The 24422-nt window shown below is 44.9% G+C and overlaps 1 protein-coding gene across 8 annotated transcripts in view; it reads left to right on the top strand.

Annotated features, from left to right (window-relative positions):
* LAMA2 (laminin subunit alpha 2) overlaps nt 1–24422 on the top strand; it is a 593715-nt gene that overhangs the window by 105629 nt on the left and 463664 nt on the right. For all 8 annotated transcript variants that reach the window (XM_075268017.1, XM_075268020.1, XM_075268018.1 and 5 more), the window contains exons 2-3: nt 325–495; nt 5806–5918. In XM_075268017.1, the coding sequence (XP_075124118.1) occupies nt 325–495; nt 5806–5918 (284 nt within the window). The remainder of the gene's footprint in view (nt 1–324; nt 496–5805; nt 5919–24422) is intronic.

The raw sequence follows: 24422 nt of genomic DNA on the forward strand, positions 1-24422 counted from the left end.
ATAGTCAATTCAAGAAGCAATTTCAAGTGATCCTTAGTGGGCAACACAGTATTGCCAAGTAAATCTGTCAGTGCAGAACAGCTGCTTAAATTGCTATTTTGAGACCAGAGTTCTATCTTTTAAGCCCTTTTGGTTAAAAAAATAAAAAACACATTGACTTTATTCCTCAAGGAATTCCTTGCTGAGTTTCTATATCTGATTTTATTTTTTATTTTTTTTCCATAAAGTTGCAATGCTGGAAGAAAATTGGTGCTAGTTTCTTTGTGTAAGTAATTGGAATGGAGTAGACACCCTTTAATCAAACTGTTCTCTTTTTTTTTCCAGGATTGTTTCCTGCCGTTCTCAATCTTGCTTCTAATGCCATAATAACAGCGAATGCCACATGTGGTGAAAATGGACCTGAAATGTTTTGCAAGTTGGTAGAACATGTTCATGGTCAGCCTGTGAGACATCCTCAGTGCCGGACCTGTGATCAACATTCCCCTGATAGAAACTGTAGGTATCATTCTTTATCATTTTATAATGTGATATGGTCATTTTTTTTCTATAAAGCAATCTGATTTTTATTTTCTACTGTCCTACATAGATATTGTAAACTATACCCTAGAACCAACTAGTATACAGTATGAAGTATATTAAATCTCTGTATCTATGGGTATCAAGACTTTACATCACATGCACAAGTTCTAAAACAAGCACACAGTGATGTCACAATATAGGGATTATTCACATGGTGATGTCACAGTACATGGATAATATACACAGCAATGTTATAGTATAGGAATAATACCCACTATGAGATCATAGGTCAGGGATAGCACACACGGAAATATCACTATCTACTCTTCAGCATCAAAGTATATCCACAAAGTAATCCTAATTATGTCACATACATGAATTATGGTCCCAATAAAGTAATGGAGGCACATTCTGTTTTACAAATACTCTTCCATCATCCACACCTATCACTGGGTCCCTAACTTGTTTGACCCCATAGCAGCTACTATGTCTTCTACCATGGTATTATGTCCATGCCTCAACTGCAGACATTGTAGTAAACCAGCAGGGTTTTGTGCAGTTTCTGCTGATTTATGTAGCTCACAGAGCTACTTTGTACAATTCTACTATTGTATCCACATTTCAACTGAGAGTGGGATACAGTCCCTGAATATAAACAAGATTGTTCACTTAAAGCCAATAAATAATGGTGAGAAATTGAACCACATAGTACATTAGAAAACTGTCTAAATTTTTATGTATACAATGATTAAACTTTATTAAAATAAAGTTAAAGATGATCATTGAGGCTCAGGCCACACATTGAAGAAAAACTAACTTTTTGGTGCAGATTTTGCTGCGTTTTTTTTTTTTTAGCCAAAGCCATGTGCGGATTTAGCCACAGGGAAAAATATGTTTCCTTTTTAATATCAATTGCTTTAGAAGCCACTCTTCACTCAAAAAAGCAGCAACATATGCAATAAAAATGTAGTGTTATGAGTTACATATGGAGGTAGTCCCTGTGCAAAATTTATAGGACAGTTACTATAGTTTTACCTCCTTGACATGAAAATAATAATAAACTTTATTAATGAGCAGATATATTTGCCCCAATTCAGTCTTTAAAGAGGACCTTTCACCACCTGGGGCACATGCGGTTTTATATACCGCTAGAAAGCCGACAGTGCGCTGATTTCAGCTCACTATCGGCTTTCACGTTCTGTGCCCCCGGTGAAGAGCTATTGGTGGCGGTACCGTAGCTCTTCACTGTCAGAAGGGCGTTTCTGACAGTCAGTCAGGAACACCTTTCTTCACAGTAGCGCCTATTGCGCTGTATTGTGAGCGGTGAGGAATGCCCCGTCCAGTACTCGTCTATGGAGTACTATCAGGAGGGGAGGGAGGCATTCCTCACCGCTCTCACAGTACAGCACTATAGGCACTACTGTGAAGAAGGGCGTTCCTGACAAAAGAAATGCCCCTCTGACAGTGAAGAGCTACGGTACTACCACCGATAGCTCTTCACCTTTTTAAAGTTTCTGGCTATCATAGTAACTCAAAAATACTAGAAATCTTGCTGCTGCTGGTGGGAGGGAGGGGGTTTGAGATCGCAAGTGCCATGAGATGTTAACATTTGTTATTAGAGTTAAAGGGGCTCTATCACTAGGAAAAGTCATTTTTAACTAATCACACCTTTGCATAGCCCTTAGAAAGTCTATTTCACACCTACCTTTTGTATGTAGATTGCCTCACTGGTTTCTGAATAAGTGCGTTTATATTCATATGCTAATTAGACTAGTGCACGATAGAAGGTGCACACCTCTCCTATTGTCTTCTATGGGAGACGGCTCCTGCTGCTGCTGATGACTCGCTTCCTGTTTGCTTCACACACATAGAAGATAATGGGAGAGAGGAGGCTGCTGGGAACTTCCTGTACTGGCTGGAGGCTCATTAGCATATGAATAAAAACGGACTTATTCAGAGACCACTGAAGCAATCTACATACAAAAGGTAAGTGTGGAATAGCCTTTCTAAAGCCTATGCAAGCATGTGTTTAGATAAAAATGACTTTTCCCAGTGATAGAGCCCCTTTAACTCCAATTACAGACACTGCCAGCATCTATCTGTTGTGTAACCCAGCAATCACCTACTGTCATGGTGTCCAATCATACCCTGATTCAGCACCATATTTAAACACCTGAAATCCTCTAAACATGGACAGTAAATATTGAGAATGAGATTCCTCGGGTACAACTCAAACCAAATGTCTTTATAAAAATGACATTTCATATCTTCCCAAGACTACTATATCTTTTTCCCCATAGTCTTCCCTAAGGTGTTTTTTCTCCTCCATTCAGAAAGCCTTCACTAAATTTATCTGGGCTTCTTGCCAGAAGCATTCTATCCACGCCCAAGCATATTAGAGGCCTGTAGGTCACTGACTGTTCCCTTTATTACACATTTTAGAATGGAATAACTCTCCCACTTCTAAGTTCTGAGTTGCCCTGGAAAGCTCATTGTGCCCGTTGCCTCTTACTTCCCTCCTGTGGCCCCATAGACATTACTGGTTGGGCAGGATGATCTTAGATCTCCCAATTATTAGACAGCAAGTTATTGCGGTGTGCCGCATGTACTGGGTGGTAGCTCCCCTTATCACCAAGGCCCATTGACTCCTGTCTCAGGAAACCCAGATTTCCCTGCAGCTTTATACTTCCCCTCCCTGGCCCACTCTGTCAATCTGTCCCCCCTCACATTTCTTAAAGTACTGTCTCCCACAGCCTTACTGCCTTATCCTGAGTTAGTGCCTTCAGAGTGTTGAAATTTGGCCATACACTGCCAATACCTTCAAGTTCACTACTTCTATTTCTCCCTTAGTAAATCAAATAAGCTACATCGACCCCTCTCCCAGTTTGAGAGGCTCTATGTAAACAGTACAATGCCTCTGCACCAAATCTCTCTTATCTATATCCTCAGACACTGACTCTCCCTTGCCTTTGTTTATAGCTGGCTGGGAAAGGGAGCTTAGGACCACCTTCCTGCCTGATGTGTAGCTCCCTGCCTTCCACTCTTGCCATAAGTTTTCCATCTCACAGGAGATTAACTAGAAGGTCCTTTGTAGGTGATACAGAGTTCCCTCTGTCCTCTGTATCATTTTCCCAATGGTATTCAACCAGTGTTAGCATTGCTCCTCAGGATGGGTCACAATGCTAAAAGTATGGTGGAACTGTCCCCGTCTCCACCAGTTTTGGCTTGAGGTTTGCAGGATCATTAAGGTAGTCAATGGATTAACATTAGAGGATTGCCCAACCCCTCTTCTCCTTTCTATTTTTTCACACAAACTACAGAAACGCATTCATAAATTAGTCCGCTTTATGCTGAACGCGGCAAGGTCCGTCGTTCCCCGTCTCTGGAAGTCTAATTTTCCCCCCATACACAACGGATTGGGTACAAGAGATCCTGCATATCAAGTGGATGGAGGGCCAGGTAGTGATTCTCTGGCAGGATGAAAGTACTCACCAGAAAGTGTGGCAGTTGGGGAAGGACTTTTTCTATTGTTCTGCTTTCCAAATCTCATTTTATACCCCCTCTCCTGGAGTCCCTACTCTGCCTCTATGACTTTGTCCTTCTTTTTCTTTTATGCTCAGTACTACAGTTCTACTGTTTTACTGTGAATGTTTCTTATGCACTATGTATAGCCCATTGCGTCAGTAGCAACCCCCCTCCTTACTTCACCCTTCAACAGTTTGCAGGTTGCACTGGCGATTGATTGTCTGTTTTCTATTGAGACACTGTGTTGTATTGTTTTCTTTTTTGTTATGAGACCAAATAAAATGTTTTTGATGGTAAAAATGACATTTGATAGACATGTAAGTACATCGATGTGCAGTATGAGAAATCAAACACTTCATAGTTATAAAAAAAATTGTTCAATATAAAGCAAATAATTGGTGCTGAAGTGTTAGTAGCCTGCAAAAGGGACAAATGAACGTTACGACTTCAGTTTTTGCCGGTATTTTTGTATTTCGGTTGTTAAACCCAGGGAAGTTACTGTAGCGTTTCGTAAACAAAGATAAAATGTGAAGCTGTTGTGTAGAATGAATACAACCCATGCCAAGAGTTAATGAAGGATGCGTTTCAGACCACATTAACCACATTAACTTCTCAGCATTGTCCTTATGGATGATATAATTTCTACTTCATTTGAAATGCCATCAATTTATCAGTGCCGCAAATTAATTAGGATTAAGTGTCCATAATAGGGATTACAGTTAATTGTTGATTCATCTACCATTTTTCATTTCTACTGCTACCATCCATTTGACCTGGGAAGGTTGGAATGAAAATTCTAATGAGATTGCATTGGAAGCTTTCTTTTACTTTATTGATACAGTATAGTTATATGTTGCTGCTTGCTTGGTATTTAAAGGCATTTTCCTATTTCATACAGCCTCTGCAGTAGTAATAGGACACACATAGGCTTCAACTGGGGATCTACCATCCTTTATAATGCCTCTAATTTTATATGGAAGCATATATAGGATTTGTCATATTCCATAAGTCTGCCAGCAAACAAACACTGTCATGATCTACCAGAAGCTGCCTTGAGAGGTACAGTACTCTTGCCCAGCCAAAAGCTTAGAGCACCATGCCATATTGCTCTGTCATTAAAAGCTGGATGAGCCTCTGTCCAGCTTCATGCATATGGATCTGCTGAATGCATGGGATCTGATGGTTATTCTAATAAACTGTATTTTAGATTTTAACAGTGGTAGCAGTGCAATAGTACTGTATATTTATTTTAGATTTTAACAGTGGTATCAATGCAATAGCTTTTAGTAATTACTTTAGCATGCTTTCTCTTTTTAATATGGTGCAACTAAATTAAAGCAATAAAAGTCCAGATATTGTACCATGATGGACAGTAGTATAGTGAAAGAGCAACAGGAACAATAAATAATAGTACGATATTCAAGCATATTATCACTCTACATAAAATATATGTAATATACTAACAGATTAAAAAATAAACATCAATAAAATATATTCAGTATTGCTCTGTCCAGAACATAATCTAAATAATTGCTGCAATGAAGAAGTGCCGCTCAGTAGAACATTGTAAATATTAACACAGGCACTTACATTTTTCAATATGTTTCCAACAACAAATTGCCTCGTTTTTAAAAAATGAAGTTACTTTATTAGACAAAAAGGTTGTTTATTTCTAGTGTATAATTTAGAGAAAAGACTCCATAATTCCTTGTCTATCTAAAGGAATATGTTATTTAAGAAATATTTTCTATGTTTTTGTAGTACACTACCCCATAGCTCATGCTATTAATGGCAAAAGATCCTGGTGGCAAAGTCCAAGCATTAAAAATGGCATGCAGTACCACTATGTGACAATTACACTGGATCTCCAACAGGTAAGCATCATTCTTCTGATACTTCTTTTCTTAAAATTCTTGAATTTTACTTTACCTGAAACAGTCATTTGTAAGTCAGTATAACTGACATGCTGCGATTTCCGAAACCTCACTGGCTTTGGAAATCACAGCATGTCCGACGCGTGCACTTTACCGCAGTGTGCGTATCCACTACACAGTGACTTTAAAATGATGCATTTTTTTGATATTGGAGCTGAAAATAAACTGTCTGCTGTCAACCAAAGTACTTTCCTTACATTAGTACATACTGTGTCTGTAGTTCTCTCTATATGTCCTGTATGGCAGCTAAATTTCACCCATCAGTTCAGAGAGGAATACAAACTCAAGATATAATAAGCAAATAGAGAAACTTCTAAATAATGCAAAATCTATGTCTAATAACATTATCCAGAATTAGTATTAATCATTTGGTAATCACCTTAAACAATAGGTGTATGTTTTAATTTTTTGATTACAATTACTCACATAATCCCACTGTAGCCATCTATGCAGGGCCGTTTTAACACATTGGTGGCCCATGTGCAAGCGTTTCATAAGTGGGCCCACCATCACCACCACCTAGAAATACCTGCCCTGCACAAATTCTAATGCTCCTCAATAGCCCCCACATTTTCATTTTCCCCTCATAGATTGATATCCCACACCCTCCTAGCTGCCCCCTCATTGTCATGTGCCCCCCCCCCCAAGTTTCCCTTACACTGTCAGGAAGGGCTGGTGTCTGCTCTTTTAGTGGTCTGTGCATCCATTTTTAAGGAGGTGTGACCAAGCCCTACAACTGTGCATAAGAACAGTCAGTTGACAGAGGAAGAGTAGAGATAAGAATAAATACATAGAATGCTTGTATGCTAACACCAGAAGTCTCACTAACAAGGTGGAGGAACTAGAAGTGAAGAAGTAATGTTGGAAGAGGAATATGACATAGTGGGAATAAGTGAGACATGACTGGACTCTAGCTATGACTGAGCTGTAAATATATAGGGGGACAGTCTGTTTGGAAAAGAGCGTACTAATAGGAAATAAAATCCTGCCTTAAGTCGATCCTCCATGATAACATCTGAGAGGAAAATGAATATGTGGAGTCTTTATGGGTGGAAATTAGGGGAGGAATAAAGAATAAAAAAATACTGATAGGAGTTTGCGACAAATCCGCAAATATAATGGAAGAAGCTGAAAATAAATTAATAAAACAAATAGAGGAGGCCACAAAACATAATAAAATTATTATTATGGGGGATTTCAGCTACCCAGATATCAACTGGGAGGTAGAAACCTGCAGGTCCAACAAAGGGAACAGGTTTTTGACAGGAATAAAAGGCAATTACCTATCACAAATTTTTAGATCTAATTTTGACAAACATGACAGATAATCAAAAGTAGAGGCCAGGGGTCATCTAGGTAATGGTGAATACAACAAGATATTGTTTCACTTTAATAAGATGTTAAGTAGAGGGGGTACAAAAACACTAAACTTCAGGAAGGCCAATTTTCACCAGCTTAGAGAGGAGCTTAGCAGAATAAACTGGGGCAATGTCCTCAAAGTGTAGGGAATACAAAGTAAATGGTACATTTTCAAAAACATCCTGAATAGAGAGTGAAAAACATATACTTTATGGGAATAAACATGTTAAAAATCATAAAAACTAAAGCCGCTAGCAAAATTGGTAAGGCACGAATGAGGGACAAAAAGAAAGTGTTTAAAGGTAGTGACGTGATATTAAAAAAAATTATGTAGAGAAAAATAAGTTGTATAAAACACAAATAAAGACGGTAAAGATCAAGGTATAGAGAATAATTACCAAGGAAAGTAAAAATAATCCAAAATTATTCTTCAGCTATATAAATAATTTGCTAGATCTGGAGTCAGGAAGGAATTTTTATCCTGACATGGGGTAGTTGACTTCAGCCTTATATGTTTTTTTTTTTTTTTTTGCCTTCCTCTGGATCAACTGTAGGGTTATAAACTTGATGGATGTGTGTTTTCATTCAACCTCATCTACTATATAACTATGTACCTATAACATTATGGTGTTGGTTTATTGTCGCTAGTGACAGATTTCCCTGAGGCAGGTGACACACACACTTTTTATTTAATGGTTTTTGTATTTTTAACAGTGTTTTTCGTGGAGAAAATACCATTAAAATGCTCCAGATGTTAACTGGTCAATCAATAACAATTTTCGGAATAACATTTCATGCATCTTTGGCTATAATGCATTAAAAAAAAATGTACTGCAAAAGGGAATTAATTATGAATTATGAAGCTGCCCCTATTCTTTAGAGCTGGTTTATTAAATAAAATAATAAATTAATAATATGAAAGAAATTATACACACATTTTTATTTTTTTTTTGGTTTTATGTTTTCTATTATTAGGGGTTAAAACATTATAATCTAATAGAAACTTTTCAGAGGTGTAGATTGGAGTACAACTTGTTTATCTATCAAAGCCACTTAAACACTCAAGGCCTGATGTCTTAGAGAAAAGGAATAAAGGATCATTTTGAAAGTGAATTCTCAGAACATTTGGCAAATCTAGGGCATTGTTTAGAATATTCAATTGCCTATTAATGGAAAATCTTGGCATCAGTCTTGAGAATGTGAAGAGTTTCAAGAATGTATTGTAGAAAACAATATATTCCTTTGTTTTCTCTTTATCCTTTGTAGTCTTTGGTACAAACTGTATTTTTCTTTAGAAATGCACAGAATGACATTTATTATGCTCTGGCTATGTGATCTTCTGACATTGTTTGAAAAATATCTTGCATATCTTATCAATGAATATTTTATACAATTTTATACACCTTACATTTTTATTATGTACTTCTGTATGGGTTAGTGGCAGTAGGCTATATAAAAAGTTGTCCAGCTTGAAAACATTTTTCTCAGAGGGCTCAGAATCAGTTAAAAAAAACATACACCTCAAAGAGAAGCAACATACACCTTACCAATTCCAGTTCTCACTGGACCACTCTGCTGAAAGTGATCGACTGAGCTGGGATTTCCTGTGGGTCCAGACAGGAAATAGAGGCCAGTGAGGACCTGTTAAGCATCAGAACCAGAGTGGTGGGAGAATAATGAGGTGAGTATTATTGTTTATTTATTTATTTGTTTGTTTATATGGCATCATTAATTCTATGGTGCTTTACATTTGGAAGTTTACATACAGTACACAAAATATACAAACAAATATAATATTAACAGTGACTGACTGGCACAGTGGGATAGAGGGCCCTGCCCATAAGGGCTAAAGTACTATGAGGGAAGAGAGATAGAGAAAGAAGGTGAGGGGAGACCGTTCAGGTGGTAATGTGGTGACAGTAGTGTTATTGGAGGTTATAGGCCTTCCTGAAGAGGTGAGTATTCAGGGCCTTCTTGAAGCCTGCGATTGTGGGGGTCAGTCTTATGCATCTTAGTAAGGAGTTCCAGAGTATGGGGGATGCACGAGAGAAATTTTGGAGACGGTTGTGGGAAGAGCGGATAAGAGCAGAGTGAAGTAGGAGGACTTTGGAGGATCTGAGAAGTGAACGTCACACTTGAGTTGTGCTGTGAAATTTTCTTTGTTTATTCGTATATACAAAAAATGTTTTTCGGTATGAAGATACCGTCATCATACCAAAAAACGTTTTTTGTATATACGAATAAACAAAGAAAATTTCACAGCACAACTCAAGTGTGACGTTCACTTCTCAGATCCTCCAAAGTCCTCCTACTGGAACAAGGCTCAAGCTGATACTCACCACAATTTCTGATGTATGCCTTTTCGCATTATTTGCAACTTTCATCCAGAGTCTGATGACGGTATCTTCATACCAAAAAACATTTTTTTGTATATACGAATAAACAAAGAAAATTTCACAGCACAACTCAAGTGTGACGTTCACTTCTTATAAGATATTGTGGGTTGGGACCTACGTTCACACGAAAGTCTCCAACTGCATCCCTCTATACTATTGGAGGATCTGAGGTTACATTTGAGCAGGTACTGGGAGATTGGGTCAAAGATCTATGGAGGGGACAGGTTGTGGATGGCTTTGTATGTTAGCATTAGTACCTTGAACTCTATTCGCTGGGCATCCGGTAGCCAGTGAAGGGATTGGCAGTCGGGAACGGCCAAAGAAGAATGGGAGGAGAGGTGTATTAAGCAAACAGCACAGTTTAAGGTGAACTGGAAGGGGGAAAGAGTATTCGCAGGAAGGCCATGGAGAAGTGTGTTACAGTAATCTAAGCAGGATATTATGAGGGCATGGATAGCATCTTTGCAGTTTCAGTGGTGAGGAAAGAGCGGATTCGTTGAATCTTCTTGAGTTGGAGGCAGCAGGAGGTGTTGAGGGTTTAAATGTGCGACTTGAAGGATAGGTCAGAATCCAGGGTTATCCCAAGGCGACAGACCTGTGAGACAGGGGTAAGCGTGGTTCCATTACCTTTGATAGGTCAAGTAGAGAGGCCGTATGAGGTGGGGTGAAGATGAAATCTGTTTTCTTCATGTTGAGTTTGAGAAAGCAGGAGGAGAGAAAGGGGGCAACAGCCGCTAAACAATCTGCAACTCTGGCCAACAGAGAGGTAATATCTGGTCAAGAGAGATGTTTTTGTGTGTCATCAGCATAGCAATGGTATTGAAAACCATGAGAGTATTGCTTCTTTTTACACAATCTGGTAACTGCTTGGAATGCTTCCCTTGGATATTTAGCTTTTTTTTGTAGCTACACCAAAGTCCCTGCTGCTAGAATGTAGTATGCAGGGGCGTAACTTGAGGGGGTGTAGAGGGTGCAGTCAACACTGAGGTCTAGGAGACTCAGGGGGCCGATAAGCACTGGCATCAGTATTGAGATTGCAGCTTCGATCTGGCCCATAAGCCAAGGAGACCCACAGATTACCCTAACCATGCTAAGGTTGATTAAACTTCTTAGCACCTATAACCATCACTATCAAGAATTTACTGTAGGGATGAGGTAGGGGGCAGAAGATGGCACCAGCCCAAGACTTTAGTTAGGCCACTGGTAGTATACTTTCATGGTCTACTATATAGACCTTCATTCTTTGACTCCATGGAGGAATTGTGTTGACTAGATAATGGAATCACTTTATTTTCAGCACAATAGGCCCAGAATGTCATGTTTTTTTGGAGATTTACAATGTGGTAATAGAGAGGTCCAATTCTAGCTTTTCTATTGCCTGAAATGGAAATTAAAATTATTCCCCTCCCATAACTTGAGATACTTGTGCTCCCAGACCTTCTATTACATACATCTCAAAAACAAAAGCAGGAGAAACACAGAGCGGCCCGTAGGGTAGTATTGTTGGAGACAATAGTGATATACAGATGAAAGTATATAGGCTCACCTTTGAGAGTTGTGAAAAACACAACTTTACATAAGCTTTGGGAACAATTGGCAGAGGCTCCCTTCTCTGTGGTAGAGCAGCAAGGTTTAAAGCTTATAATAAAGTCGTTGATCTCCCCACCTGTTGAGCATGGGTTCCTTCAACACTGGTTCATCATCCTTGATCCAGTGTTGGTCCTTTGTTGTCTATTACAAACATGGTTGACTTTGTTTAATGAATCAAACCCCCCAAAGTTCCTGCAATGTATGCAGGGCTACATCTGTTGTAAGGTGAGAGGCCTCCACTTTTCCTGGCTGCAGTTATTTGCAGAACTAGAAGAAGCAGCCGTTTCCACCTCCCATTCCCCACTGCTTCTATAGCCAGTTAGTTCAGTGGTGGCAGTGCCGCACCTCCCATGAGGCGACCTGAAGCGACCGCTTCAGGCGGCGCTATGTCAGGACCCCAGGGAGGGCGGCATTTTTGATTACCTAAGCCAGTCCAGGACAAGCTGTCCTGGACTGGCTTAGCACCGAGCGGTGGATTGGGGAGGTCGCTGGAGCAGCGCTGCTCCAGCAGCCTCCCCTCACGCTCAGGCAGAGAGTAGGTCCTCTCCCTGCCTGCGAACGCCGCTAAGCCCCTCCCCCTTTACGTTGCCCCACCCCTTTACTTCACTCCGCCCCCTCCTCCGGGGGGGGGGGCAACTTTCTGTCATTCGCCTCGGGCGGCGAAAGGGACAGGTTCACCCCTGAGTGGTGGTCTGTGCCGGGTCACTCACATTCACTGTGAACCTCTTGGAGAAGCAGAACACAGTAGTGGATGCTTCAGATCACCACCTGTTCCGTCATCTGTAACTTACAACTGGCTGGCGGAGCAGATGGGGATGAGAAGCAGCCACTTCTGAATCTGGCTTTAAAGATAGACAGTGTAAGGCTGAATTCACATGGAGTAAACTGGCGCGCAATCTGGCACGTATATGCGTGTCAGAGTTTGCACGCTCAAAAAAGATCCCATTTCAATGGGGGTTACGCAAAATTATGCGCCGTATACAATCGTAACCCCCATTGAAATCAATGGGATCTTTTTTGAGCGCGCAAACTCTGACACGCGTATACGTGCCAGATTGCACGCCAGTTTACTCCATGTGAATTCACCCTAACAGTGAGTGATTGAGTTCCCAGCACAGCCCACCTCCTATACATTTGTAATAATGTCAAGAGCCTGGAAGAGCCTTGCACAGGGTGATTTGTACATGGCAGATCACAACAAAAGTGGGAGTGGACTTTTCAAGGGCATAGTCTTTATAAAAGGGCACAACTAAATATATTCAGACCCAGTCCTGGCTTCAAGCTGCGTTTCTACAATGTGGAGCCTAAGCCTAATGCAAGTAGATAGAACCTGTTCAGACGTTGGAAAGTAAAGAAAGAATTGAGGCGGACATTTGCCTTGGACTCCTCTTTATTTCCCCCTTCCCCCACCCAACTCATGCAGAACATTAGCATTCCGTTGCAGCTTTCCATTGCTGTTTAAGCCCAAATGAATGGATCTATACAGTGGGGAGTCTTAAGTCTCGGTCTCCGAATGTACTTCAGAATCTGCGACAAGATTGAGCAGGATGCCTTTTTTCCCCAGCATCCTGCTCCAATTGTTTTCAGTGGGAGGCAGTATGAGGGAAGAACCTGCCGCTGATTTGGGAGTGAAATTCACTGCAAAATTGCATGATATTCTACCATGTGAACAGGGGCCAATACTGTTAGTGCAATCAAACCTTTCATCTGTATTAATGTAAATTCTCAATGCAGAAACTGAGTGGGCCCCCCACAGATACACACACTCACATATATAGGCATAACTAGAAAGGACTAGGATACATACCAAACTTTGGACTTGGAACCCCCCACCTCCACCCAGAATAGCGCCCTATTTACTGGCTCCCACACAGTACAAGGCCCCATTTACACCAACTGTAATGTCCCACAGTGGCCCCTTCATATAGTATGATGCTCCAAAGTGGCCTCCACACTGTATAATCTCCCATAGTGGGCTCTCGACAAACTATAATGTCCTACAGTGACTCAACAATATTATGTGCCATAGTGGCTGCTAAGGTGTTCCTTGCAGCATTGAACAAAGAATAAGCCCTCATATGTTTGACAACATAAACACCAACATTTTAGAAAAAAAGACATGGCGTGCATGTCCCAATATTATACATTGATCTATGAATTTTGAAAGAAAGTATATCAGAAAATAGTATGAATTTTCATTTTACAAGCAATATTTGCTGAAACTGAACGACCCCTTTAACAACAGAACTAACCAGTAGAGATGAGCAAGTAGTATTCGATCGAGTAGGTATTCGATCGAATACTACGGTATTCGAAATACTTCGAATTCTCCTACCTTTAGAAGTCTTCTCCGCGCAGCGTCCCCGCGGCGTCTTCTGGCTCTGAATTCACTCTGCCAGGCATCGGGCCTGGGCAGAGCCGACTGCGCATGCTTGCGCTACAAGAAAATGGCCGCTTTGACTGTAAGCGGACATTTTCTTGTAGTGCAGGCATGCGCAGTCGGCTCTGCCCAGGCCCGATGTCTGGCAGAGTGAATTCAGAGCCGGAAGACGCCGCGGGGATGCTGCACGGAGAAGACTTCTCAGAGAATCCAGCCCGACCCTCACTCGTGGACTTAGTAAGTTCTATTTGATCGAATGTTGCCTACCCTTGAAACGAGCATTTTTCCCCCATAGAGTATAATAGGATTCGATATTCGATTCGAGTAGTCAAATATTGCAGGGCTCAGTGGCGTAACTAGGAATGGCGGGGCCCCGTGGCGAACTTTTGACATGGGGCCCCCCCGACACCGAAGATCTCGACCGAGTCCCTCCTACGCATTCCTGCGCACTCTATTATGACCAATAGTGGCCCCTGCACACAGTATTATGTCCCTTAGAGGCCCCTGCACACAGTATTATGTCCCTTAGAGGCCCCTGCACACCGTATTATACCCAATAGTGGCCCCTGCACACAGTATTATGCCCCATAATGACCCCTGCACACAGTATTATGCCCCATAGTGGTCCCTGTACACAGTATTATGCCCCATAGTGGCCCCTGCACACAGTATTATGTCCCATAGTGGCCTCTACAGGACTAAATACTGTCACGTCACCGCTGACCGCTATACCAGGACAATTGTGGATAAAAAATCTGGTCATGTACATTACAATTTAGTAACTCCATGTGCCTCATATTAATAGCAGTTAACCCCATCATGTCCCTCACATTAACCCTTGTGTACCTCACATAAGAGTTACTGATATGTGAGAGACATGGAGGTAATAATAAAGTATCTTCATTATTATTACCCCCATATGTCTCACATATCAGTAACTCTTATGGTGAGGCACACAGGGGTTATTGTGAGGGACATGATAGCGTTAACTGCTATTAATATGAGGCACATGCAGTTACTAAAACAAAAGTAATCACCCCAAATGCCTGATATTAAGTAGAGTAACACCAGTATGTACCTGTGTACCTGATACTAATTAGAGATGAGCGAACACTAAAATGTTCGAGGTTCGAAATTCGATTCGAACAGCCGCTCAATGTTCGTGTGTTCGAACGGGTTTCGAACCCCATTATAGTCTATGGGGAACAGATACTCGTTAAGGGGGAAACCCAAATCCGTGTCTGGAGGGTCACCAAGTCCACTATGACACCCCAGGAAATGATGCCAACACCTCTGGAATGACACTGGGACAGCAGGGGAAGCATGTCTGGGGGCATCTAACACACCAAAGACCCTCTATTACCCCAACATCACAGCCTAACAACTACACACTTTACACACTCAATACCACCTCTCTGACAGTAGGAAAACACCTTGAAACATGTGTATTTGGCACTTGCAGTGAGGAGAGCTTGTCACCAGCAGTGAATTTGGCCCTTGTAGTAAGTTGAGGTTGGCACCAACATTTGTTTTGAAAATCAGGGTGGATTGAGCCTCTAACCAGCAGAGTTTGGGCAAATTCATGGTGGAGGGAGCCTCTAAAAACCCCAGTTTGGACCAATTCATGGTGGAGGGAGCCTCTAACCAGCCCAGTTTGGGCAAATTCATGGTGGAGGGAGCCTCTAAAAAACCCAGTTTGGACCAATTCATGGTGGAGGGAGCCTCTAACCAGCCCAGTTTGGACCAATTAATGGTGGAGGGAGCCTCTAACCAGCCCAGTTTGGACCAATTAATGGTGGAGGGAGCCTCTAACCACCCCAGTTTGGACCAATTCATGGTGGAGGGAGCCTCTAACCAGCCCAGTTTGGACCAATTCATGGTGGAGGGAGCCTCTAAAAAACCCAGTTTGGACCAATTCATGGTGGAGGGAGCCTCTAAACAGCCCAGTTTGGGCAAATTCATGGTGGAGGGAGCCTCTAAAAAACCCAGTTTGGACCAATTCATGGTGGAGGGAGCCTCTAACCAGCCCAGTTTGGACCAATTAATGGTGGAGGGAGCCTCTAAACAGCCAAGTTTGGACCAATTCATGGTGGAGGGAGCCTCTAAAAAACCCAGTTTGGACCAATTCATGGTGGAGGGAGCCTCTAAACAGCCCAGTTTGGGCAAATTCATGGTGGAGGGAGCCTCTAAAAAACCCAGTTTGGACCAATTCATGGTGGAGGGAGCCTCTAACCAGCCCAGTTTGGACCAATTAATGGTGGAGGGAGCCTCTAAACAGCCAAGTTTGGACCAATTCATGGTGGAGGGAGCCTCTAAAAACCCCAGTTTGGACCAATTCATGGTGGAGGGAGCCTCTAACCAGCCCAGTTTGGACCAATTAATGGTGGAGGGAGCCTCTAACCACCCCAGTTTGGACCAATTCATGGTGGAGGGAGCCTCTAAAAACCCCAGTTTGGACCAATTCATGGTGGAGGGAGCCTCTAACCAGCCCAGTTTGGGCAAATTCATGGTGGAGGGAGCCTCTAAACAGCCCAGTTTGGGCAAATTCATGGTGGAGGGAGCCTCTAACCAGCCCAGTTTGGACCAATTAATGGTGGAGGGAGCCTCTAACCAGCCCAGTTTGGACCAATTAATGGTGGAGGGAGCCTCTAACCACCCCAGTTTGGACCAATTCATGGTGGAGGGAGCCTCTAAAAACCCCAGTTTGGACCAATTCATGGTGGAGGGAGCCTCTAAAAACCCCAGTTTGGACCAATTCATGGTGGAGGGAGCCTCTAACCAGCCCAGTTTGGGCAAATTCATGGTGGAGGGAGCCTCTAAACAGCCCAGTTTGGGCAAATTCATGGTGGAGGGAGCCTCTAACCAGCCCAGTTTGGACCAATTAATGGTGGAGGGAGCCTCTAACCAGCCCAGTTTGGACCAATTAATGGTGGAGGGAGCCTCTAACCACCCCAGTTTGGACCAATTCATGGTGGAGGGAGCCTCTAAAAACCCCAGTTTGGACCAATTCATGGTGGAGGGAGCCTCTAAAAACCCCAGTTTGGACCAATTCATGGTGGAGGGCGCCTCTAACCAGCCCAGTTTGGGCAAATTCATGGTGGAGGGAGCCTCTAAACAGCCCAGTTTGGGCAAATTCATGGTGGAGGGAGCCTCTAACCAGCCCAGTTTGGACCAATTAATGGTGGAGGGAGCCTCTAACCAGCCCAGTTTGGACCAATTAATGGTGGAGGGAGCCTCTAACCACCCCAGTTTGGACCAATTCATGGTGGAGGGAGCCTCTAAAAACCCCAGTTTGGACCAATTCATGGTGGAGGGAGCCTCTAACCAGCCCAGTTTGGGCAAATTCATGGTGGAGGGAGCCTCTAAACAGCCCAGTTTGGGCAAATTCATGGTGGAGGGAGCCTCTAAACAGCCCAGTTTGGACCAATTAATGGTGGAGGGAGCCTCTAACCAGCCCAGTTTGGACCAATTAATGGTGGAGGGAGCCTCTAACCACCCCAGTTTGGACCAATTCATGGTGGAGGGAGCCTCTAAACAGCCAAGTTTGGACCAATTCATGGTGGAGGGAGCCTCTAAAAACCCCAGTTTGGACCAATTCATGGTGGAGGGAGCCTCTAACCAGCCCAGTTTGGGCAAATTCATGGTGGAGGGAGCCTCTAAACTGCCCAGTTTGGGCAAATTCATGGTGGAGGGAGCCTCTAACCAGCCCAGTTTGGACCAATTAATGGTGGAGGGAGCCTCTAACCAGCCCAGTTTGGACCAATTAATGGTGGAGGGAGCCTCTAACCAGCCCAGTTTGGACCAATTAATGGTGGAGGGAGCCTCTAACCACCCCAGTTTGGACCAATTCATGGTGGAGGGAGCCTCTAAAAACCCCAGTTTGGACCAATTCATGGTGGAGGGAGCCTCTAAAAACCCCAGTTTGGACCAATTCATGGTGGAGGGAGCCTCTAACCAGCCCAGTTTGGGCAAATTCATGGTGGAGGGAGCCTCTAAACAGCCCAGTTTGGGCAAATTCATGGTGGAGGGAGCCTCTAACCAGCCCAGTTTGGACCAATTAATGGTGGAGGGAGCCTCTAACCAGCCCAGTTTGGACCAATTAATGGTGGAGGGAGCCTCTAACCACCCCAGTTTGGACCAATTCATGGTGGAGGGAGCCTCTAAAAACCCCAGTTTGGACCAATTCATGGTGGAGGGAGCCTCTAACCAGCCCAGTTTGGGCAAATTCATGGTGGAGGGAGCCTCTAAACAGCCCAGTTTGGGCAAATTCATGGTGGAGGGAGCCTCTAACCAGCCCAGTTTGGACCAATTAATGGTGGAGGGAGCCTCTAACCAGCCCAGTTTGGACCAATTAATGGTGGAGGGAGCCTCTAACCACCCCAGTTTGGACCAATTCATGGTGGAGGGAGCCTCTAAACAGCCAAGTTTGGACCAATTCATGGTGGAGGGAGCCTCTAAAAACCCCAGTTTGGACCAATTCATGGTGGAGGGAGCCTCTAACCAGCCCAGTTTGGGCAAATTCATGGTGGAGGGAGCCTCTAAACAGCCCAGTTTGGGCAAATTCATGGTGGAGGGAGCCTCTAACCAGCCCAGTTTGGACCAATTAATGGTGGAGGGAGCCTCTAACCAGCCCAGTTTGGACCAATTAATGGTGGAGGGAGCCTCTAACCAGCCCAGTTTGGACCAATTAATGGTGGAGGGAGCCTCTAACCAGCCCAGTTTGGACCAATTAATGGTGGAGGGAGCCTCTAACCACCCCAGTTTGGACCAATTCATGGTGGAGGGAGCCTCTAAAAAACCCAGTTTGGACCAATTCATGGTGGAGGGAGCCTCTAAACAGCCCAGTTTGGGCAAATTCATGGTGGAGGGAGCCTCTAAACAGCCCAGTTTGGGCAAATTCATGGTGGAGGGAGCCTCTAACCAGCCCAGTTTGGACCAATTAATGGTGGAGGGAGCCTCTAACCAGCCCAGTTTGGACCAATTCATGGTGGAGGGAGCCTCTAAACAGCCCAGTTTGGGCAAATTCATGGTGGAAGGAGCCTCTAACCAGCAGAGTTGTGGGAAAGCAGGGTGGAGGGAGCCTCTAACCAGCAGAGTTGGTGGAAATCAGGGTGGAGGGAGCCTCTAACCAGCAGAGTTGGGGGAAATCATGTTGGAGGGAGCCTAGTATTAGCAGAATTGTGCAACGCTTATGGTGGATGAGTATGAGGATGCGGAGGAATTGGAGAGGTTGAGTACAGACATGGAGTTTCATGTTGGGGTGCTTTACACAGGTGGGCACAAAAATGAAGGCTCTATCCAGTGGTGGTTCATTTTTATCAAAGTGAGCCGGTCGGCACTCTCAGCTGACAGACGGGTGCGCTTGTCAGTGATGATGCCACCGGCTGCACTGAACACCCTCTCAGATAGGACGCTGGCGGCAGGACAGGACAGCACCTCCAAGGCATATAGGGCAAGTTCAAGCCACAGGTCCAACTTCGACACCCAATACGTGTAGGGCGCAGAGGGGTCGGAGAGGACAGGGCTGTGGTCGGAAAGGTATTCCCGCAACATGCGCCTATACTTCTCACGCCTGGTGACACTAGGACCCTCCGTGGCGGCACTTTGGCGAGGGGGTGCCATCAAGGTGTCCCAGACCTTAGACAGTGTGCCCCTCGTTTGTGTGGACCGGTGAGAACTTGGTTGCCTACTGGAGGAACTGCCCTCCCTGCCGCCACTGTCACATGCTGGAAACATCTCCATCATATTCTGCACCAATTGCCTGTGGCAAGCATTGATGCGATTGGCCCTCCCCTCTACCGGAATAAAAGACGAGATGTTGTTTTTATACCGGGGGTCAAGGATAGCAAAGATCCAGTACTGGTTGTCCTCCATGATTTTGACAATACGCTTGTCGGTTGTAAAGCACCCCAACATGAACTCAGCCATGTCTGCCACAGTGTTAGTTGGCATGACTCCTCTGGCCCCACCGGAAAGTTCAATCTCCATTTCCTCCTCATCCTCCATGTCTACCCATCCGCGCTGCAACAATGGGACGATTCGAAGTTGCCCGGAAGCCTCCTGTATCACCATCACATCATCGGACAACTCTTCTTCCTCCTCCTCCTCCTCCTCCTCCTCCATTAAACGCAGTGAAGCGGACAGATGTGTGGACCTACTCTCCAGCTGTGACGGATCGGATGCTATCCCTAACTCCTCTGTGTGATCTGAGTTATCCCTGATGTCAATCAGGGATTCTCTCAGAACACACAAGAGCGGGATTGTAAGGCTCACCATCGCATCCTCAGAGCTCACCCTCCTTGTGGACTCCTCAAAGACCCGTAGGATGTCACAAAGGTCTCTCATCCATGGCCACTCATGGATGTGAAACTGAGGCAGCTGACTTTGTGGCACCCTAGGGTTTTGTAGCTGGTATTCCATCAAAGGTCTCTGCTGCTCAACCACTCTATTCAACATCTGAAACGTTGAGTTCCAGCGTGTGGGGACGTCGCACAAAAGCCGGTGTTGTGGCACATGCAGGCGTTGCTGGAGAGATTTTAAGCTAGCAGCGGCTACTGTCGACTTGCGAAAGTGGGCGCACATGCGCCGCACTTTCACCAGTAGCTCTGGAACATTGGGGTAGCTCTTTAGGAAACGTTGCACCACTAGGTTGAAGACGTGGGCCAGGCATGGAACATGTTGGAGTCCGGCAAGCTCCAGAGCTGCTACCAGGTTCCGGCCGTTATCACAAACGACCATGCCTGGGCCCAGGTGCAGCGGCTCAAACCATATTGCCGTCTCATCGAGGAGGGCATCCCTCACCTCGGAGGCAGTGTGCTGTCTGTCCCCCAAGCTGATCAGCTTCAGCACAGCCTGCTGACGTCTACCAACGCCAGTGCTGCAACGTTTCCAACTCGTAGCTGGGGTCAATCTAACAGCGGAGGAGGAGGCGGTGGCGGAGGAGGAGGCGGTGGCGGAGGAGGAGGCGGTAGAGGAGGAGGAGGAGGGGGGTGTTCTTCTCGTGTCCCTGCCAGGAATGTTAGGCGGGGAGACGAGGTACACCGGGCCAGTTTGGGAAGCAGTCCCAGCCTCAACTACATTCACCCAGTGTGCCGTCAGTGAAATGTAGCGTCCCTGTCCGCATGCACTTGTCCACGCGTCGGTGGTCAAGTGGACCTTTGTGCAAAGCGCGGAACTAAGGGCCCGCCTGATGTTGAGTGACACGTGCTGGTGCAAGGCGGGGACGGCACACCGGGAGAAGTAGTGACGGCTAGGGACGGCATAGCGAGGTGCCGCAGTTGCCATCAGGTCCAGGAAGGCGGGAGTTTCAACAAGCCGGAACGCCAACATCTCCTGGGCCAGCAGTTTAGCGATGTTGGCGTTCAAGGCTTGCGCGTGTGGGTGGTTAGCAGTGTATTTCTGCCGCCGCTCCAATGTCTGAGAGATGGTGGGTTGTTGTAAAGAAACGCCTGATGGTGCCTTTGATGGTGCAGGAGAAGGAGATAAGACAGGACCAGGGGAGGATGAGGTAGAAGTCAACAAAGTGGCGGAGGCAGATGAAGTGGTGTCCTGGCTCGTCCTCTGGAGTGCATCGCCAGCACAGTCAGCAGTGGCAGTGGCAGAGGCAGAGGCAGTGGCAGTGGCGTGAACGGCAGGCGGCCTTTGTCCTGCCGTTGCTGCCTGCCACTGATTCCAGTGCTTGGATTCCAAATGACGGCGCATTGAAGTGGTGGACAGGTTGCTCTTCTCAGAGCCCCTAATCAATTTCGAGAGGCAAATTGTGCAGACAACACTATATCTGTCCTCGGCGCATTCCTTGAAAAAACTCCACACCTTCGAGAAACGTGCCCTCGAGGTGGGAGTTTTTCGGGGCTGGGTACGAACTGGAACATCTTGGGAGATTCCGGGTGTGGCCTGGCTTCGCCTAAGCTGCTGACCTCTGCCTCTGCCTCTAGCTACCCTTTTTGGTGCTGCACCTGCCTCAACATCCACACTACTTTCCCCGCTTGACATCCCCCCTGTCCAGGTCGGGTCAGTGTCCTCATCATCCACCACTTCCTCTTCCAACTCCTGTCTCATCTCCTCCTCCCGCACAATGCGCCAGTCAACTGGATGCCCTGACGGCAACTGCGTCACATCATCGTCGATGAGGGTGGGTTGCTGGTCATCCACCACCAAATCGAACGGAGATGGAGGAGACTCTAGTGTTTGAGCATCTGGACACAGATGCTCCTCTGTTAGGTTCGTGGAATCGTGACGTGGAGAGGCAGGTTGAGGGACAATGAAAGGAGCGGAGAACAGCTCTGGGGAGCAGGGACAGTTTGGGTTATTGTTCTGTAAAGCTTCGGAATTTTGGGAGGAAGGAAGACAAGACTGTTGGGTAATAGGAGGAGAGGAGGCAGAGTCTGACTGGCTGCTGGACAATGTGCTGTAAGCGTTCTCTGACAGCCATTGCAAGACCTGTTCCTGGTTCTCGGGCCTACTAAGGTTTGTACCCTGCAGTTTAGTTAATGTGGCAAGCAACCCTGGCACTGTGGAGTGGCGCAATGCTTGCTGCCCCACAGGAGTAGGCACGGGACGCCCTGTGGCTTCACTGCTACCTTGCTCCCCAGAACCATTCCCCCGACCTCGCCCACGGCCTCGTCCACGTCCCTTTCCGGGAGCCTTGCGCATTTTGAATTCCTAGTTAGAAATTGGCACTGTATACCAGTAGTAAAAATTGTGGGTGCACGTAACCCCAATATATTCTTTGAATTACCAGTCAGACACTGGCACTATATGGCAGTAGCAAGAAATGAGGGTATTTGTATTCCCAATATATTCTTTGAATTCCCAGTCAGACAATGGCACTGTATACCAGTAGTAAAAATTGTGGGTGCACGTAACCCCAATATATTCTTTGAATTCCCAGTCAGACACTGGCACTATATGGCAGTAGCAAGAAATGAGGGTATTTGTATTCCCAATATATTCTTTGAATTCCCAGTCAGACAATGGCACTGTATACCAGTAGTAAAAATTGTGGGTGCACGTAACCCCAATATATTCTTTGAATTCCCAGTCAGAAACTGGCACTATATGGCAGTAGCAAGAAATGAGGGTATTTGTATTCCCAATATATTCTTTGAATTCCCAGTCAGACAATGGCACTGTATACCAGTAGTAAAAATTGTGGGTGCACGTAACCCCAATATATTCTTTGAATTACCAGTCAGAAACTGGCACTATATGGCAGTAGCAAGAAATGAGGGTATTTATAACCCCAATATATTCTTTGAATTCCCAGTCAGACAATGGCACTGTATACCAGTAGTAAAAATTGTGGGTGCACGTAACCCCAATATATTCTTTGAATTACCAGTCAGAAACTGGCACTATATGGCAGTAGCAAGAAATGAGGGTATTTGTATTCCCAATATATTCTTTGAATTCCCAGTCAGACAATGGCACTGTATACCAGTAGTAAAAATTGTGGGTGCACGTAACCCCAATATATTCTTTGAATTCCCAGTCAGACACTGGCACTATATGGCAGTAGCAAGAAATGAGGGTATTTGTATTCCCAATATATTCTTTGAATTCCCAGTCAGACAATGGCACTGTATACCAGTAGTAAAAATTGTGGGTGCACGTAACCCCAATATATTCTTTGAATTCCCAGTCAGACACTGGCACTATATGGCAGTAGCAAGAAATGAGGGTATTTGTATTCCCAATATATTCTTTGAATTCCCAGTCAGACAATGGCACTGTATACCAGTAGTAAAAATTGTGGGTGCACGTAACCCCAATATATTCTTTGAATTACCAGTCAGAAACTGGCACTATATGGCAGTAGCAAGAAATGAGGGTATTTGTATTCCCAATATATTCTTTGAATTCCCAGTCAGACAATGGCACTGTATACCAGTAGTAAAAATTGTGGGTGTATATAGCCCCAATTCTATTGCTAGGGGACTTGCAGGGTATTTCTGGGGTGAAGGTGGGGGGGCACACCGTTGGAACGGGTATCGGGGTATATATCGGGTATACGGGAATACACTGACAGTGTATTCCATTCAGGATCCTGGGAAAGCTGGGTTGCGGCGATTGAGCCCGTCAGTGCCACGTTACACTGACAAGCTTCTCCCTGGAATTTAGCTCTTACAAGAGCTGTTGTGGTTGTCTTCTCCTTCCTATCCTAGCCTGTCCCTGCCTACCCAGAATCTAAGCCCTAGCTAGCTGGACGGAAACCTCCGTCCTCGGTGAATTGCAAGCTCAGAATGACGCGAAGCTGGGCGTCGCTGTTCTTTTAAATTAGAGGTCACATGTTTTCGGCAGCCAATGGGTTTTGCCTACTTTTTTCAACGTCACCGGTGTCGTAGTTCCTGTCCCACCTACCCTGCGCTGTTATTGGAGCAAAAAAGGCGCCAGGGAAGGTGGGAGGGGAATCGAGTAATGGCGCACTTTACCACGCGGTGTTCGATTCGATTCGAACATGCCGAACAGCCTAATATCCGATCGAACATGAGTTCGATAGAACACTGTTCGCTCATCTCTAATACTAATAAGTATAGTAACCCCAGTATGTACCTGTGTACCTGATATTAATAAGTACAGTAACCCCAGTACGTACCTGTGTATCTTTAGTTTCATTTTCCTGGAGCAGCTGCTTCATCTTCTTCTCTTGCAGGACGGCAGGAGCTCGGCAGGGATAAGCCCCGCCTCCTGGGCTCTCCTCAGCCCTCTCATTGGTGGGCA

Source organism: Leptodactylus fuscus, chromosome 3, assembly GCF_031893055.1.
Source record: "Leptodactylus fuscus isolate aLepFus1 chromosome 3, aLepFus1.hap2, whole genome shotgun sequence".
In the NCBI taxonomy this organism is placed as follows: domain Eukaryota; kingdom Metazoa; phylum Chordata; class Amphibia; order Anura; family Leptodactylidae; genus Leptodactylus; species Leptodactylus fuscus.